The sequence below is a fragment of the Anguilla anguilla genome, chromosome 6 (genome assembly GCF_013347855.1).
Source record: "Anguilla anguilla isolate fAngAng1 chromosome 6, fAngAng1.pri, whole genome shotgun sequence".
NCBI classification, from domain to species: Eukaryota; Metazoa; Chordata; class Actinopteri; order Anguilliformes; family Anguillidae; genus Anguilla; species Anguilla anguilla.
This window is the reverse complement of record NC_049206.1, coordinates 57,198,881-57,216,338: the sequence shown is the minus strand read 5'-3', so window position 1 is coordinate 57,216,338 and position 17,458 is coordinate 57,198,881. Positions and strand designations below refer to the sequence as shown.

Below are 17,458 nucleotides of genomic sequence, written 5' to 3'. Positions count from 1 at the left end.
TTTCTCTCCGCCCCGTCTTACGGTTCTGTTATTCCCCGTTTTCGCTTGTCCGCAGGTGGACCGCGTTTCCCAGAAAGCATCTGAGCGCCGCTCCTATCGCACACCTAATTAGGACATACTTCTTCCGTCGGTGACTGCCTCGTAAATCAGCCTGACAGTCTCGAACCCGGCGTCCAGACTACGCTCGGTTCCGCGGGAAGGAATCGGACAGCTGTGGCAGCTTGACAATAGCGCTTCGATGCGTTGTTGCTCGTTGAACTGAAAGTGTTGATTATTCCGCGAACTATTAATTATTCTGCAATCTGCGAAGAGAGTGGAGATTTAGAAAAGAAAAGTGAAGCTTGGGGACCTTAAAGATGAACTGGATCGCGGGTTCAGTCTGAACCACACAGGCGTGAAGACTATATACATGAGTAGCGATGCGTTCTCTTAAGAAATAAATCCATTATTCAGTCCGTGTTACCCTAAAGACATACAGATCATAATTCCGTTCAGAATCACTGTAATGGGCTTCTGAATGTTCGCTTTGCGTCGATTTTCCGCAGTGGAACAAAAGCTCCTGACCTTGTCATATTTTTCTGCGTCTGAGAAACGGGCAAAGTTACACTTTATTAAACGGAAGGATTCAAATAGCAGGGTGAAAAGTGTTACCGCTGTCCGTCTGTATCGAAGCTATCGTGAGTTTGGACGTGTTGAGTTTTTAAAAAACTTGATAAGTATAGGTTTGCAGCTTCTGTCTATCTGAAATGCTGTTTATGATGTCAGACGCACAGATCCGTTCTTTTTTTTTTCTTCCCCGGTTTGATTATTCTGCCGCGGTGCGTAGCTCGCGTTTAATCAGTGGCTGTGAGAGATTTTTTGGGGGGGGGGGGGGTGGGCGGCATTGATTGACCCGCTTCCCGGACGCTCCGTACTCCCAGCGGGGTCCAGTTGATTTTCCGAACGGCAGTTCCCACAGGGGGCTTTATTAGACCCGCGAAAAACGGCGGGAAAAACGGTTGATTAGACACGGCCCGGCCCCGGTGCCTTTTCCGCGGCGCGTCTCCGACACGTCAGCTAGCGCCCAGCAGCCCAATTAAAAAACCGCCGGGGGGGGGCGGGGGGGGGGGTGTGACAGGGGGACAGGGGACGGGAGGTTTCGCCCTTGCTCCCGTTTTGAGTGGCAGCCCAGCGTTTGCCAAACAGAGCTGAGAAACAGAAGCGTTGGGGTCCGAAGTCGGCGAACGGTCGCCCGCCGTTGCTCTTTCCCAAATGTATTGTGGGTAATTAATTAAAAACTGCTAATCAGAATCAGGACGCCGCGGTGTGGTGAGCGGGTGGGTGGGTGTCAGACTGCGGCGGTTTAGAATAGATTTTAAATGGCTGTGCCTCTGACCCGGAGAGGTTGCCTGTTTGACTCCGGTGTCACGCAGGCCTGTGTTTAACCTCTTTAGCTGTCCAAACTGTATAATTTACAGCACATTTAAGGAAGAGAAAGAAATCCCTGAGCGATGCGTGTCACCGTGGAAGAATGCTTCTGTCGAGTGTGTCAATGTAATGCGGTTATAATAGGTTAATAATGTAGTAATAACGGGTTATTAATGCGGTAATAACAGATTATCAGTGCAGTTATTAATGGGTTATTAATGGACAACGCAAGCATTCCTGTGCATTGTTTCCTGGTCTTTTAACAAAGACAGCATGGCTAAAAAACAGATCATCTCTCCAATAAACTGGACAGGAGAGGGGCGTGGGGTTTTTTGAGGTGCTAGCTCCTGCCTAGATGGGGCTGGACACCCCCTGATTTTCTGGGACGGATGGTGGAGTTGTCCACCTGACCCGATTAGGGGGGAGCACGGTTTGTTTGAGATTTTATTTAAAAAATTTTTTGAAAGGCATTTTTACCGTGTCTACAAATTTCTGTCGCCTGCACTTTTTCTGAAAGACTCCCCTGAATATTCAGCTCCATGCGCGTTCGATTTTTCGACATGGATTATCAGTGTGCGTACACGCTCGTGGGTCACATTCAGTCGTGCTTGTACAAATGGGGCTGAGCTGTGTTGTGCTGTGGGAATCAGAGTAGAGATGAAGAGCTTGGACTGGAAACCTCTGCCCCCCAGCGATGACATCACCCCCAGGATTTTATTTTCCAGTTAAGGACATTCTAATTGCATATTTATGATTTCAAAGTCAGTGTTCTAGAACTCCACTGCTTTCAGTCGACAGCAGTGATTGTTACATCAGCATTAGAATGTTCAGTTAAGAACATTCTAATCGCACATTTATGATCTCACACCTTAAGGGGTTAATGGGTTTTTTTAGCTGCTGTCCCTAACCCATACCTGCTGCTGCACAGACGCACTACGTTACTGGCATGATTCTGACGTGTAGGATTTCCCTTCGGGCTGCATTACATGGCAAACCCAACGTCTAAGAGCAGTGGTTTTTCTCATTGTTTTATTTTCGTTATTTTTCAGGCAATATAATATAATGGATAACTTAGTGGATGCAGGTGCAAATCCTCAGTGGGGTACAGCCATTGCGCCCTTGAGCGAGGCAATTAACCTGAATCACTGCAATAAGTATCTGTATAAATTAAATAGCTGTATGAATAGATGGTCTGTAAGAAATGTTAGCTGTGTAAGTTTCTCTGGAAAAGACCGTCTGCTAAGCTATTCCGTGAAGCTAACTAAAAATTAAACATAGCCAAAACATAAGCCAATGCCAACTTCAGACATTTTTTCTGTCTAATAAGGCTAGCTGAATATTATCTATCAACACTGAAGTAGATATTGTGCATTTGATTGATTTGCTGTGTATTTTTGTTGGTATGCTAAAATGGATAATTATGGCTTTGATAGATGTCAGTGTGAACTGCATCACTCATATTATTAAAGGAGAGCAGACAGTCAGGTGGAGGGAAAGCACAGAGGGTTGCAGATGGAGAGACAGGATCACAGAAAGTGCCGGGGCAGAGAATCAAACCCTTGTCCACACGGGGGTGGGGGGATTTGTGCATGGGTTGAGTCATCCCCCCCCCCTCCATTATATGAACCTGAGTCATCCCCCCATTATATGAACCTTCTGCGACGCCCCCACCGTCGAATCTGACGTCTAGGCCTGGTTGCGTTACGACCGTCTTGAATCCGAAACGCAGAAGAAAAAGGTCTGACTCCCGTTGGAAGGGTTGCGCGGCAACCGGTGATTATTGCCCGCAGGTGAACGTAATCAGCCGTCGCAGCGCGGGAGGCTCGCCAGCCGCTAGCAGCGCTCCAGGTGCGCGGCGGCGGCGGCGGCGGCGGCGGCCTAATTATCGCTCGTTCGTCGGCGTGCGAGACGCAAAAGAGCGCGAGATCACGTGCCCCGACTCCTGAAGCAGCAGCTGCGGACGGCCACAGCTGCGGTAGGGTGTGCGGTAGCGTGTGTGCGGCGTGCGCGCCTTTTCGTGGATGTGCGGGTCCTGTTCTCGTCTTGTCTTGGAAGTTAAAAGGCGCAAACCCCTTTTCCTGTCGAAGGCTTAAGGCGGGGATTTTGTCTCGTTAGGGGGGGCAGGGGGGGGCGGGGGGGGGGCGGGGTGGGATTTTCGAAGCGCCACCCCCCCCCCCCCCCCCGTATTCCCGCTCGACACACGTGGGGAAATAAAGGAGAATCGTTTCTACAGGCAGACAGACGTTAAGTAGTATGGGAGGAGGCAGGAGACGGATCCAGCCTCGAGGTAAAGAGTTTTTTTTTTCTTTTTCTTTTTCGGTTTGCTGTGCTGGAGTGATCTCTCCAAAGACCCCCCCGCCCCCTGCCTGAGACGGTGGCTGGTATTTACTTTTCTGTGCGATGGCAGAACGCCGCAGGGACGGAAGGCTCTGGTCCTGATGCTGATGGGGGGACCGGAGGTCCTCTTAAAGACTGTGGAGATTTAGCCCTCTGAGGACCACAGCACCGCAGGTTTTCATGGGGAACTTGTTTGCAATGCAGCGTATAGCATTCAACCACATTTCTGTTAATGAAGATGTCATAAAAAAGATGGAAGTCCTGCAGGTATTCTGCATCATATATGGCCATTCTCCTAAAGATATCAGGTCACCAGTGTTCATTAAACTTGGTAATCAGTACAATTGTGTAGATTTGGATTTGGATGGAACAAATAACAGGAACATCTCTGTTACTCCAGGACCAGGGTCGCCTACCCCCGCTCTATAGACATCCTGTACCTCTCAGGAGCATGTTCCTGCGGAGTACCTGTCCCCTGTATTATCGGGTTCCTGCCAATGCCTTATGTACTGTCAAACTTGGACCCGGCGAAATGACTGATTCCCTTGCAGAGCTGACGCAATTTCTGGGTGATGTAGAACCGGGCTGGCGGGTGAAATATATTTCATCAGTTCCGTGGCGCGTTTTCAATTTTCTGAAAAGCCCATTTGTCGATAATGTTTGTACAGTCATGGACCGCGTTCCCCGGCTGCTTTTTAATGTTTTTTTCGGGGGTTTTAGGACATCTGGGGTAATAGAGCGGTGCCGGGACTGCGGCGGGACGGGGGATTATGGCCCATGAGTAAGCGTGAACTTCGAGTCCTTTTTGTAAAATACGATGTAGATCGTTCCGTGCTTTTTTTTATGTCCTGTTTTTTGAAATGATGGACCGGCTGTCACCACCGAGCTGTGATTACGTGCTGTGCGTGTTTTTTTTTTTCTTTTTTTTTTTTTTTGAAAGATGGCGTCTGTGAAATCTCTGAAACCCGGCGGTTTCTGGAAAATGAGACGCTGTCATTATTTCCGCATTACCGTAATGAACAGTCACCGCGCAGCGCGGGGGGGGGGGGGGGGGGGGGGGGGGGGGGCTAAATGTGTTCCATTTCACTGGGCCTTCTTAATATTCACCGCACAGTTAGAGAGAGAGAGAGAGAGAGAGAGAGAGACTTAAGAGTGAAGCTTGAGAGTGAGACTGAGACTGAGTGGGAGAGAGACTGAGAGCGAGACTGAGGCTGACTGAGACTAAGAGTGAGACTGAGACATACGGAGTGAGACAGACTGAAAGTGAGACGGACCAAAATGAGTGACAGACTGAGACCGAGTGACAGACTGAGACTGACTGAGAGTGAGACTGAGTGAGAGACGGAGACTGAGTGGGAGAGAGTCGTATACTGAGACAGACCGAGACCAAGAGTGAGACTGAGACAGACTGAGTCTGACACAGACTGAGACTAAGAGTGGGCCTGACTGAGACTAAGAGTGGGACTGAGACAGACTGAGAGTGAGACTGACTGAGACTGAGACTGAGAGAGACTGAGAATGAGACTGACTGAGACTAAGAGTGGGACTGAGACAGACTGAGAGTGAGACTGACTGAGACTGAGACTGAGAGAGACTGAGAATGAGACTGACTGAGACTAAGAGTGGGACTGAGACAGACTGAGAGTGAGACTGACTGAGACTGAGACTGAGACTGAGACTGACTGAGACTAAGAGTGGGACTGAGACAGACTGAGAGTGAGACTGACTGAGACTGAGACTGAGTCTGAGACTGACTGAGACTAAGAGCGGGACTGAGACTCAGAAAGAGATTTGAAGGTGTTGGTGTCCGTCTCTTGCAGTGGACCTGCTGGACCTGAACGTGGCCCAGAACACGTTCGAGCGGCACAAGCTGACGCAGAACGCCCAGCTGCTCAACGTGCCCGACGTCATCAACTGCCTGACCACCATCTACGACGGCCTGGAGCAGAACCACAAGGACCTGGTCAACGTGCCCCTCTGCGTGGACATGTGCCTGAACTGGCTGCTGAACGTCTACGACACGTACGCACCACGCCGCGCCCCGCCACCTCGGTCTTACCGCCATTTTCCGCTCACGTTGCCGCTGAGTTCTAGTCAGGAGAACAGAATAACAGGCTGTAATCTCGATCCGCATGTCATCTTTAGTGTGTATTTGCTCTGCAAACTGCGGCCGTATCCAGGGGAAAAAATTTTTGCATAACGCGGTTTTTCAGATAATTGCTGCTGTTGAATAAAAGATGTGCGAGCGTCTCCATGAGAGTGCAGGCTAAATGCCGGTACAGCGTATGGATGCGTATCGCAATTATTTGGAGTAATGGAATAGTGTTCATTCACACAGCTGAGGACCTTTGTGTCAGACGCAGCACAGGTTAATCACGCGTCTAACGCACACACAATAACCCGTCGATGTTTGTTGTCATGGCTCTTAATAGAAAATGCATTTGTGTGAAGCGCCAGTGCTGTGGTTTCGGTGCTGAAGTGGTAGGCAGGCTATTTTGAGCACCGCAAACAGGGAACATGGTGGTTAAAAAAAAGAAATAAAAAAAAGAAGAAAGAAATGGGTTTTGCGAAGCTCGTTCTCAGGATTATTTTTAACTGCTTAATTTAATTTGTTTTAATTAGTTTAAACTCAGGTGAAATCACCTATGTTCTCGTACATTGTCTTCCAAGTCTTATCTGCATGAGAGTGTCTACTAAGTGACTGTAATGTCCTGTTTTTTTGGGGGCGGGGGGGGGGTGTGTGTGCAATGGCAGTAAACCGAACTGTGATACCCCTGTCCCTGTCTTTCTGCCCCCCAGGGGTCGGAGCGGAAAGATTCGGGCGCTGTCGATGAAGATTGGGCTCCTCTCCCTCTCCAAGGGCCACCTGGAGGAGAAGTACAAATGCAAGTGCCATTAAAATCCCTGCGCAACAGAACCTGTGTCTGAGCGTGTAGCCTGTGCTAGTCTGCTAGCCCAACAGAACCTGTGTCTGAGCTTGTACCCTGTGCTAGTCTGTTACCCGAGCAGAACCTGTGTCTGAGCGTGTACCCTGTGCTAGTCTGCTAGCCCAACAGAGCCTGTGTCTGAGCTTGTATCCTGTGCTGGTCTGTTACCCGAGCAGAGCCTGTGTCTGAGCTTGTACCCTGTGCTAGTCTGCTAGCCTAACGGAACCTGTGTCTGAGCTTGTACCCTGTGCTAGTCTGTTACCCGAGCAGAACCTGTGTCTGAGCGTGTACCCTGTGCTAGTCTGCTAGCCCAACAGAGCCTGTGTCTGAGCTTGTACCCTGTGCTAGTCTGTTACCCGAGCAGAACCTGTGTCTGAGCTTGTATCCTGTGCTAGTCTGTTACCCGAGCAGAACCTGTGTCTGAGCTTGTATCCTGTGCTAGTCTGTTACCCGAGCAGAACCTGTGTCTGAGCGTGTACCCTGTGCTAGTCTGCTAGCCCAACAGAGCCTGTGTCTGAGCTTGTACCCTGTGCTAGTCTGTTACCCGAGCAGAGCCTGTGTCTGAGCTTGTATCCTGTGCTGCTCTGTTACCCGAGCAGAACCTGTGTCTGAGCTTGTACCCTGTGCTAGTCTGCTAGCCTAACAGAACCTGTGTCTGAGCTTGTACCCTGTGCTAGTCTGTTACCCGAGCAGAGCCTGTGTCTGAGCTTGTACCCTGTGCTGCTCTGTTACCCGAGCAGAGCCTGTGTCTGAGCTTGTATCCTCAGACAGTTGAAAGAGAAGTCAGCCAATTTGTACATTTTCTTGTCAGACCTTTTTTCAAGTGCCAGTCAGCGGCTTTCACGCCTGCCACCATCTTGTCGACGCGATTTTGAATCCCGCTCTGTCTGTCTCCTCACCCCAGAACCGACACCCGTTCCGCCCCCACCCCACCCCCCCCCCCCCCCTTTTCAGAAGACATCAAACCCCCCGCCGGCGACGTTTGTTAAGAAGGCGCGTTTGCGTTTGCCGCGCGACGAGCCCGATTCTGACAGAGCTCGCGTCATTAGCGCCGCGGGATCGCTAAGCAGCGGCGGTGATGAAGAGCGCTCGGCGGTGTTCTCTCTCTCCGACACGCGTTTCGGGAACTTCAGAGGCCCCCCCGCCTGAGCCTCGTCCGGCCCGCTGAGACGCCTCAGCCGAGTCTTACGGTCGCCCACGTAACGAACCTCGCTTGAACTTAGGCTATAAATAACGACGCGTGCTACAGCGTGCTGTGGTGCTCGCGAAACCGTTAAAGGTGTCCCCGGACAGAAGGGAAACGATATGTACTACAGTGTGCTGTGGTGCTCGCGCAACCGTTAAAGGTGTCCCCGGACGGAAAGGAAACAGCTGTTTGTCCCCCCCCCCCCTCCCCCCCGGCTCGGCGCGTAAATCCTCTTTCTGCGGCTACTCTGACGGGCGCAGACCTCGTTCCCCTCGCGCGGGCGCGGGGGGAGATTTATGAGGCCCGGGGCACGGTTAACGGGCCACTAATTTTAAGATTACAGCCGGGGCCCAGGACCGGGCCCTGCTCGCCCAGTCAGGGGGTCAGACAGGAATTTATTTCTCCTGTACTGCTGGGGTCACTCGTGTTCAGGGCCTGCCACTCACCCCACCTGCACCCCCCCCCCCCCCTTTTGGGTCAGACGGTCACACTCACGCATTGGGTTCAGGGGGTCTTCATGATACCAGTTTCATGAAGGGTGAAGTTTTTCTGATACCTCAGCACCATTTTAAAGTGTCCAGCCTGTCTTTTGATGTATTTCGAAATGTGGATTTAAATAGCTTTGATCTACTGGCAGTTCTTAAGTTGGGGCAGATGTACTGTGCTTATGCGGACTGTCAGATATCATGAAGGCGTGAATTCACTATGCTATTTAATCTTATAAAATGTGATATGATTTCACAATTTTTCTTTTTAAATTCTTAACTCCCTTAACCCCTCCCTTATTCTTAACTTAAATAATTAAAAATAAATAACTAATAATGAAAGTGAGATATTTATATTTGAGATACTGCCCCCGCGACCCTGATCTGGACTAAGCGGTTAGAGACCGGATGGATGGATGGACGGATGGATGGACGGATGGATGGATGGATGGATGGACGGATGGATGGGATATTTATTTGGGGTGGAAGTGGCCTTTCGTTGTTGTGAGCGGGGGCGAGAGTAAGGTGGAGGTGGCCCGATGAGTAATTAAACGGTCGGCTGCGTCGCCCCGGGAGACGGATGGACCTCGCCGTTGCCGCCGGCGATGCGTTATTCCCGCGGATCAAAGGCTCCCCGCCCACGCGCCGCTATAAATAACCACGTCGCCGCGGCGCGAGGGGGCGGGGCCAACCGGGGGGAAGGGGGGGCGGAGACCGGCTTCCTGCCGCTCGTCGCCTGCGTTCTGTTACCGCTGACGTACAAACGTGTGGCTCGCGGATGCTGTGTGTTTCGTGGGCCGGATGGGAGGAAATGAGCATTTGAGCGTGTGTGCGTATTTGTGTATCTGTATGTGTGTGTGTGTGTGTGTGTGTGGGGGAATAGAGTGTGTATATACCTGTATATGAGGTAGGATGGGTGTGTGAATATTTGGTTATGGTGAGTGTGTGTGTGTGGGTGGTATTTGGGGGGATAGTGTGTGTATATACCTGTATATGAGGTGTAGGGGAGAGTGTGTGGACGTTTGGTTAGGATGTGTGTGTGTGTGTGTGTGTGTGTGTGTGTGTGAGAGAGAGAGTGTGTGGCTGTTTGGTCAGAGTGATTGTGTAACGCAGGTGTAACGGATCCGTCCCCAGCTGTTTGTGAAGCCCCGCCTCCCTGTCCCCCCCGCAGATCTGTTCCGGCAGGTAGCGGGCCCGGGGGACACCTGCGACCAGCGGCAGCTGGGGCTGCTCCTGCACGACGCCATCCAGATCCCGCGCCAGCTCGGCGAGGTGGCGGCCTTCGGAGGGAGCAACATCGAGCCCAGCGTCCGCAGCTGCTTCCAGCACGTACGTACACTACAGCGCCCCCTGCTGGTGCCCAAAAAGGTGCAGCTCTGACGAGGAGCGTTCCTCCAAGGGTCCACCAAGGGTCAGTCTGAGGGCTCCTTAAACAGAAAAGATCTTCCTGACAAAAGGCGAGCCTCGTGTTCTGTTCTTACACAGAAGACTTCAGGACCAATCTCTGGCTGAGTTCGGTTTTAATCTTGACGGCTCCCTGGTCCCTGAAATCGCAGTTATGAACCTTTTTTTCCCCGTTCGCTTGCTCTGCCTTCAAGTCGTCATGGCGACGGTGACCCTTGACCCCTCCCCATTTGAGAGATTGTCCGTGTTTGTCGATTAAAGCTGGAGGAATTCCACCTGTACTAAACCCGTGGGCTTAGAGCTCCGATCCAGGGTGAAATGCTGATTTTCTCCAGGATAAAAAAACAAATGAAAATAAAGAACGGTGGAAAAAAATCCCAGAGAGATTTTACAAATTGAATGTGAAGTCCGTCAGAGTCAGAACAGGGACGCCGTTACAGCCTATACCCTAGGGATGACTGATGTACTGTATGATTTAATAATTAGCTGAATGTATAATGCAGTCAAACAAAAGGGGTGGTACAAACCATGTGAGCGTTTCTCCTGATATGCAAATCGCGTTCAAATCTCAGAGCTCAAACACCCACTCACACCCCCCCTACCCCACCCACCCCCGCCTCCCCCCCCCCCCCCACAGTGCTTCACTTGTTTCATCAGCTATAAATTCCGCCCGGAATTAAATTCGGATGCAATAAATTTCGGCAATTTTCTCTCGCCGATCGAGAAAGAAATATGCTCCCTGTTTCGAAGTGCGGCCCGAGGTGACGTTCGGAACGGGCGAAAAGTTCAAAAGGACGTGCGTTAGACCTCTCTGCCCGGTCACTGACTGCGCCCGTCTCGAACCCCCCCGGAACTCGTTCCCACGTCTGTCCCCGCGACTCGCGGGTGACGTGTAGAGGAGAAAGGGGCGTGGCGTCTGGCGTGCGCCTGTTCTGTAAGAGGGGTGACAGCTCTGTGATGGCGGCGACACAGGCGGATGAAAACGTTGCTTCGTGACCTCGAGGGTGGGGGGCTGCCGAGATAAAAGTGTGTCTCACATGGGGGGGTGGGGGCATCGTGCTCCTCAGACACTTCGGATCTGACGGCGGGGGGCGGAGGGGGGGGGGGTGATGTAATCGCTCTCTCCCCGTGTCGGAGGCCATCGTCACCGACCCGCGTTTGTCTCGTCAAAGCCGCCGTGTGCCGCTTCAGCTGTTCCTCGCCTGTCGCTCTCCGTCGACGCCCCCCCCCCCCCCTCCCCCCCTTCGTTGACGTGAGGTGAGACGGGGCCGCCAAAAAAAAAAAAAAACCCCAAAAAAGTTCCCCGCCATACAATATCCTCCTGCCGTTAAATTTAGTGCGGCAGTTAAACTCCATCCCATAATTCAGCATATGTTAGGCTCGGTTTGAGACGCAGGCGGATTTAATACAGTGTCACGCTCAAGGTCTTTGGTCATTAAGCGGGTCCTGGGCTCGGGAACTGTGGGGGGGGGGCGGGGGGGGGGGTTTTGTGCCAGGGGCAGATAAAGAACGATATCGTTTTCCAGTGACAGGTTTTATTTTATTTTATTTTATTTTTATTTTTTTGGGGGCCAAGATTAACGGATTTGACCGTGCACCCCTCTGTCCCCCCCCCTCCCTGGCCCCGCCCCACCTTGTCTCCAGGTGACCAATAAGGTGGAGCTGCAGCCGCGGCAGTTTGTGGACTGGATGCATCTGGAGCCGCAGTCCATGGTGTGGCTGCCGGTCCTCCACCGCGTCGCCGCCGCAGAGACAGCCAAGCACCAGGCCAAGTGCACCATCTGCAAGGAGTGTCCCATAGTGGGCTTCAGGTACACTACTCACACACACTATACACGCGCACACACACACACACACGCACACACACACACACAGCCAAGCACCAGGCCAAGTGCACCATCTGCAAGGAGTGTCCCATAGTGGGCTTCAGGTACGGCACTAACACACACTATACACTATACACTATACACACACACACACACACACAGCCAAGCACCAGGCCAAGTGCACCATCTGCAAGGAGTGTCCCATAGTGGGCTTCAGGTACGGCACTAACACACACTATACACTATACACACACACACACACACACACACACTATACACACACACACCGCGCACACACACACACACACACCGCTCACACACACACACACACTCACACACACACACCCTGCGCACACACACACACACACACTCACACACCCTGCGCACACACACACTCACACACACCCTGCGCACACACACTCACACACACACCGCACTCACACACACACACCGCACTCACACACACACACTGCACACACACGCACACACACACACACACACCGCGCGCACACACACACACACACACTCACACACACACCCACACCCCACACACACACTCACACCGCGCGCACACACACACACACACACACACACACACACACACACACACTCACACACACACACACACTCACACACACACACCCACACCCCACACACACACTCACACACCGTGCGCACACACACACACACACACACACACTCTCACACACACACACCCACACCCCACACACACACTCACACACACACCGCACTCACACACACACACTGCACACACACGCACACACACACACACCGCGCGCACACACACACACACACACACCCCGCACACACACACACACACACACGCGCCTCAGCAGGATGCCATTTGTGCTGTGATCTCTGTGTGTACGCGGGGCAGTGACACGCCCACGCTTGGCCCCCTCCTGGGGCCGGGGAGAAGGCCACGCCTCCAAAGGCCAGCCATTCATCTAAATGTCAGCAGCCAGCTGATGCAGTCCTGCGTAAGTGGCCTTTGGGTTGAGGGGGGGGGCACATGCGTGGGGTTTCAGACCGGGGGGGGGCTTGTGAAAACCCAGCCATTCCGGCTCTTCACTGTGATGAGTGAGTCCGTCAGCACTCACATCCCCCCCCAGGTGTGTCTGTGTGAACTAACGGCGTTCCTTATGACAGCAGAGTGAAACAAAATGGCTGATTTTGTTAACACATTTCCTCTCTCTCTCTGTCTCTGATACAATGCATCTGTTCAGGAGCGTCCTCTTTATTTCTGGGTGGGTGGGTGGGGGAGGTGGGGGGGTGGGGGGGTCGGGTGGTTGTTGGGTGGGGGGGGGAGGGAGATAAATTCCGGTCGACGTTTTGACAAAACGGAAACCTTTGGCAGCGTGTCAGTGATGGATTGCCGGGCCGGAGATGAAGAGTGTGGCGTAGCGGCGAGCTTCGCAGGCTGCACGCTTAATATGGCCGACACCGCCATTACACGGAGACACGTGCGTTTTAAAATCGGGGGGCCCTCATCCGTCGTCCCAGAGAGCCTTTTAACTCAAATCGCTGTTCATACCTGGGAAAATGGAGAGGTGGCTCACCTGTGTAATCACCTACTCTAACTGGTCAGTATAAGTGATGAGTAACTACAAATCCCAGCAGCCCCCTCATGGCTCTCTGGGACCCCGCTTTAATCCTTTAAGATGTGAGGTCGCAAATGTGTGATTAGAATGTTCGTAACTGGACATTCTAATGCTGATGTAACAATCGCTGCTGGTAACTGAAAGCAACGGAGTTCTAGAACACTGACTTTTGAATTTAGGAAAAAAAACATTTTACTCTTTAAAGGGTTAAAGGGTGAATAAATATGCACCCAGTGTCCATCGCTATCATTAAGACCTCATAAGGGGGCACTGGTGTAGCATATCCAGCTAACGCACCAGCTCTCCCTACATTAATGAGAATTACTGGAAGCTTGTTTTCTAGTCTCTCATTAACCTTCTTCTCATGTCTCTTGTCTCTAAAGCAAATGTTAAAGAAAACAGTTACAACACCAGGATCTATTGTCCCGCCTAGCTGTAAAAAACTTTGGTGATTAAAAAATGATATTTCCCATGATAGGGATGTTAGGAGTGAATAGTCAGTGAGGAAGCCTTCAGTGACAAGTTATAGAGATGCAGAAATGTAATGTCAGTACTGTTTTTTGGGCCCCCCCCCCCCCCCCCCCGCACTTCTTTATCACATCTCCTGTTCTGCACTGCCACACACCAATCACCCACCCCCCCTGCAGAAACCCTTCCCATCCTTTGCTCCTCAGACTGCAGTATTGATCCTCTTTCTTTCCGGATTTCCTTTTGGGAACATTTAATACTGTTATGGCTGTAGCTGTGTAAAGATGGGTTAGCCTTTGCTTTTTGTTTACAATGCTAATTGTGAAGTTTGTTTTGGCTGGCTTTACTCTTATTAATTATAGATGAGTCTTAAGTGCCTTTGTACTTCTTTGTATTCCTGAGAGTGGCCCTGATGCTTCAGAAGTTTGCTCTGGATAAGAGCGTGTACTCTGGGAATGTGATGTAATGCGCTGTGATGTCACGCTGTGTATTGTGTGAAGGTGTTAGCGGTGGTGCAGGTCACGCAGGTGTGGACGGTGAACGCCTGTACACCTGTCTCCGCAGGTACCGCAGTCTGAAGCACTTCAACTACGACGTCTGCCAGAGCTGCTTCTTCTCCGGACGCACCGCCAAGGGCCACAAGCTCAACTACCCCATGGTGGAGTACTGCACCCCTGTGAGTGGCCCAAAACTGCCCCCCCCCTCCGCCGCCTACACCTGTACCTACCCATCTATCCACCCACACCCAAAACTGCCCTCCTGTCTACACCTGTACCTACCCATCTACCCATCCACACCTAAAACTGCCCTCCCACCTAAACCTGCCCGCCTCCTCCCTCCCCGTGTGTAACCGTAGCCAATCACGTGCCGTCTCCAGGAGCCCCTGGCCACAATCTCCACTGCCACAGTTCTGATTGGACACAGAAAGTGGGAGGCACCAATGCACCAGGAGGCAGTGCCAGAGTGAGACACAGGAGCCTGTTTTGCCAAATTAAAAGCCACTACTAATTAACTAATTAAAATAAGACCAGTGTACCCAGAGGGAACTGGTAAAAACAAAACCGTAGTGCCTGTGCATGCTGCCCACTGAGAGCTGAGTATAATTGGCAACAGAATTTGACACTCTTTAAAGCAAACTAAAAAAACTACTCATTTTGTTTTTCTACAAAAAAATGGTGGAAAATTTCCAGTATTACCTAAACGTGCTGAAAGTGGAACTCAGAAAACCTTTTAACAAATATAGCGCAGTGCCCTGGTAAACTGCATTTCATTTTGTTCGTTGTGTTTTAATTGTGCGGTTACCGTGGTAACCGATGATAACAAGACGTGGCGAATGTTACCGGGGGTAACTGCAATGTTGGGTAGGACTGTCCTGGACTGTCTGTCCGTCCGTCCCCCTCTCCCTTTCCACTGTGACCACCACTGCAACCCCTGCCGGTCTCCATCGCAGTTTGATTGGTGACAGTGTTGGGTTCGTTTTCCTTTCATTCCGGGTGGTGCAGGAGTGTAGATTTATGAAAACCCAGCGCGGTGTCTTTTGGGACGCTGGGGTTGCGAGTGTTACGCGGAAATGAGGTTCACCTCCGGTGACCTGAAAGTGTTGTTGCTGATTACCCGCGCTGTTTTTGTTTTTGAAAAATGGGCCATTATTTTAGGACGGGAACCGAACCCGCGGTGGAGAAAGAACACAAGGAAATAACGAGCGACTGTAATTACATTAGCTGCAAAACGGGGACATTTCAATCTTGTCAGGAAATAACACTTATTTCTGATGCCTTTGTTGTTTGGTTTCGAGTCCTAGGATACTTTTGCTGCAAATAACTGTAATTTCCATTTAATTCTCTAATCAATTCCCACCCCGGATTCACACCCACGTTTTGTCACGGCGCACGCTGGCAAAAACATCCTTGTTTTTTTCGGGGTGTTTCATTGTCTTAATGGCTCCAGCCTCTTCACAAATCCAACTCCTCATTAAGACGAGCACTCTCAGCTTCAGAGTGGGGTTCAATTCAGTTAAACTTTATTTTGTATAGTGCTATATATTTACGGAGAGAAGCTGTAGCAAAGACGCTTAACAGCAGAAAGTGGGAGAAAAATTGGGCAGGAACCAAGACCCGAACCCCCAAAAATCAAGTAAGATTTTTAAAAAAGGAGGGGTTCTGCATCTGGAAGTATGTCAGGGAGATCAAGAGACCCAAGGGTCCATTTAACCGTATGCCTAGCCTGCGTCAACCGCGGGGGGGTCGTGTCCACCAGGGGGCGCTGTCCAGAATCCGCCCTGTTGGCCTCACGCCCTTGGACGACCCCGGGTCCCCCTTGGCGGGTACTGCGGCTTTCCTCCTTCCTCTGATATTCCACAAATCATCCCGCTAAGGAGCGCCGGAGAGTTTATAATGGCGTTCCCAATTTGGCGGGGCCGTTTTCGAAAGGCAAATATGACTATTTCTCGTCCTGCCGGCCTGTGCTAGCCGCGAGCGGCGAAGGCGCTAGCAAACGCGTCTGTTATTAATGCGCTAGCCCCCCGGGAGTCGCCTCAAGGAGCTCGCAGCGGGAGGCAGCAGCGCAAGAACGGACCAAGCAATAACGCCACGCACCTCAGGGCTTAAGGGAGCGTCATTAAACTCACGTCTTTTAATACTGCTGTGAATACACTCTGGCGATGGTGTATCGCTCCCTTAATTGCCAGCTGCCGAATTGCCAGAAGCCCCCCTAACCCCTCCCACCCCGCCCCCACCCCCTGCCCGCACTCGATGTGCCGGGTAATCGCGGCAGTGTAGCATAATGGCTAAGGAGTCAGTCTTGTAACCTAAAGGTCGCAGGTTCGATTCCCTGGTTAGGACACTGCCGTTGTACCCTTGAGCCAGGTACTTAACCTGCATTGCTCCAGTATATGTCCAGCTGTATAAATGGATACAATGTAAGTCGCTCTGGATAAGAGCGTCTGCTAAATGCCTGTAATGTAATCCGCAGCGGAATTTTAAAAGCGATTTTTTTATCCTCTGCCTGAGCCAGAGAGCGCAAGTTTTTTTTTTTTCCGTTAAACGCCGTTAATCTGCTGTTCCCGCCTTTTTTCAGACGACCTCCGGGGAGGACATGCGGGACTTCACCAAGGTGCTGAAGAACAAGTTCCGCTCCAAGAAGTACTTCGCCAAGCACCCGCGACTGGGCTACCTGCCGGTCCAGACGGTCCTGGAGGGCGACAACATGGAGACGTAAGTTTGCCCGAAAACGGCGGTCCGCACCCCCGCCTCTTCCACCTCGTCGTGCTAACGTCAGAGCGCTGAGGCTCGGCGTTCCATCCTTCGCCGCCGCCGCCGCCGGTAGGCCCCCCCCCCCGCTATAGGCGCTAGATTTATGGCTCCCATTAAAATAAACATAAATTGCCGTAATGGTTTTTAAGTGGAATCTCATTATGCAGATCCCCGGCCTGCTTGTGCGCGGCAGCCCTTTTGAAGGAGAGTTATTTCTCCCCGTCCCCCTCTCTCTCTCTCTCTCTCTCTCTCTCTCCACGGTTCCAGCACTTCTCAGATTTGACATTATAAACAAGCCATAAATTACAACCCCCCCCCCCCCCACACACACCCCCCCCCCCCCTCCACACACCCACCAGCCCCAAAAGGGTTCCCTCAGCTCCTGTCCAGAAGCTATCTTTCATCGCGCTGACGGCTCGCACTGTTCAGCCATCCTTCCCCTTTATTTTCCCAATCTGCCGTTTCTGGGGGTCGTTTTTCATCTTAGTAGTAAGTAAATGTCGTTTTTTTTTTCTGTTTTTTTTCTGTGAATAATAAGTGGATGC

General features: G+C 51.5%; 1 protein-coding gene across 1 annotated transcript in view; it reads left to right on the top strand.

The window, feature by feature from the left end:
* The window catches only part of utrn (utrophin), a 197,365-nt gene that overhangs the window by 153,358 nt on the left and 26,549 nt on the right, over positions 1–17,458 (top strand). Inside the window, 6 exon segments of the mRNA XM_035420281.1 lie at positions 5,565–5,766; positions 6,544–6,629; positions 9,514–9,671; positions 11,391–11,557; positions 14,227–14,338; positions 16,738–16,874. Coding sequence (XP_035276172.1) covers positions 5,565–5,766; positions 6,544–6,629; positions 9,514–9,671; positions 11,391–11,557; positions 14,227–14,338; positions 16,738–16,874 — 862 coding nt within the window.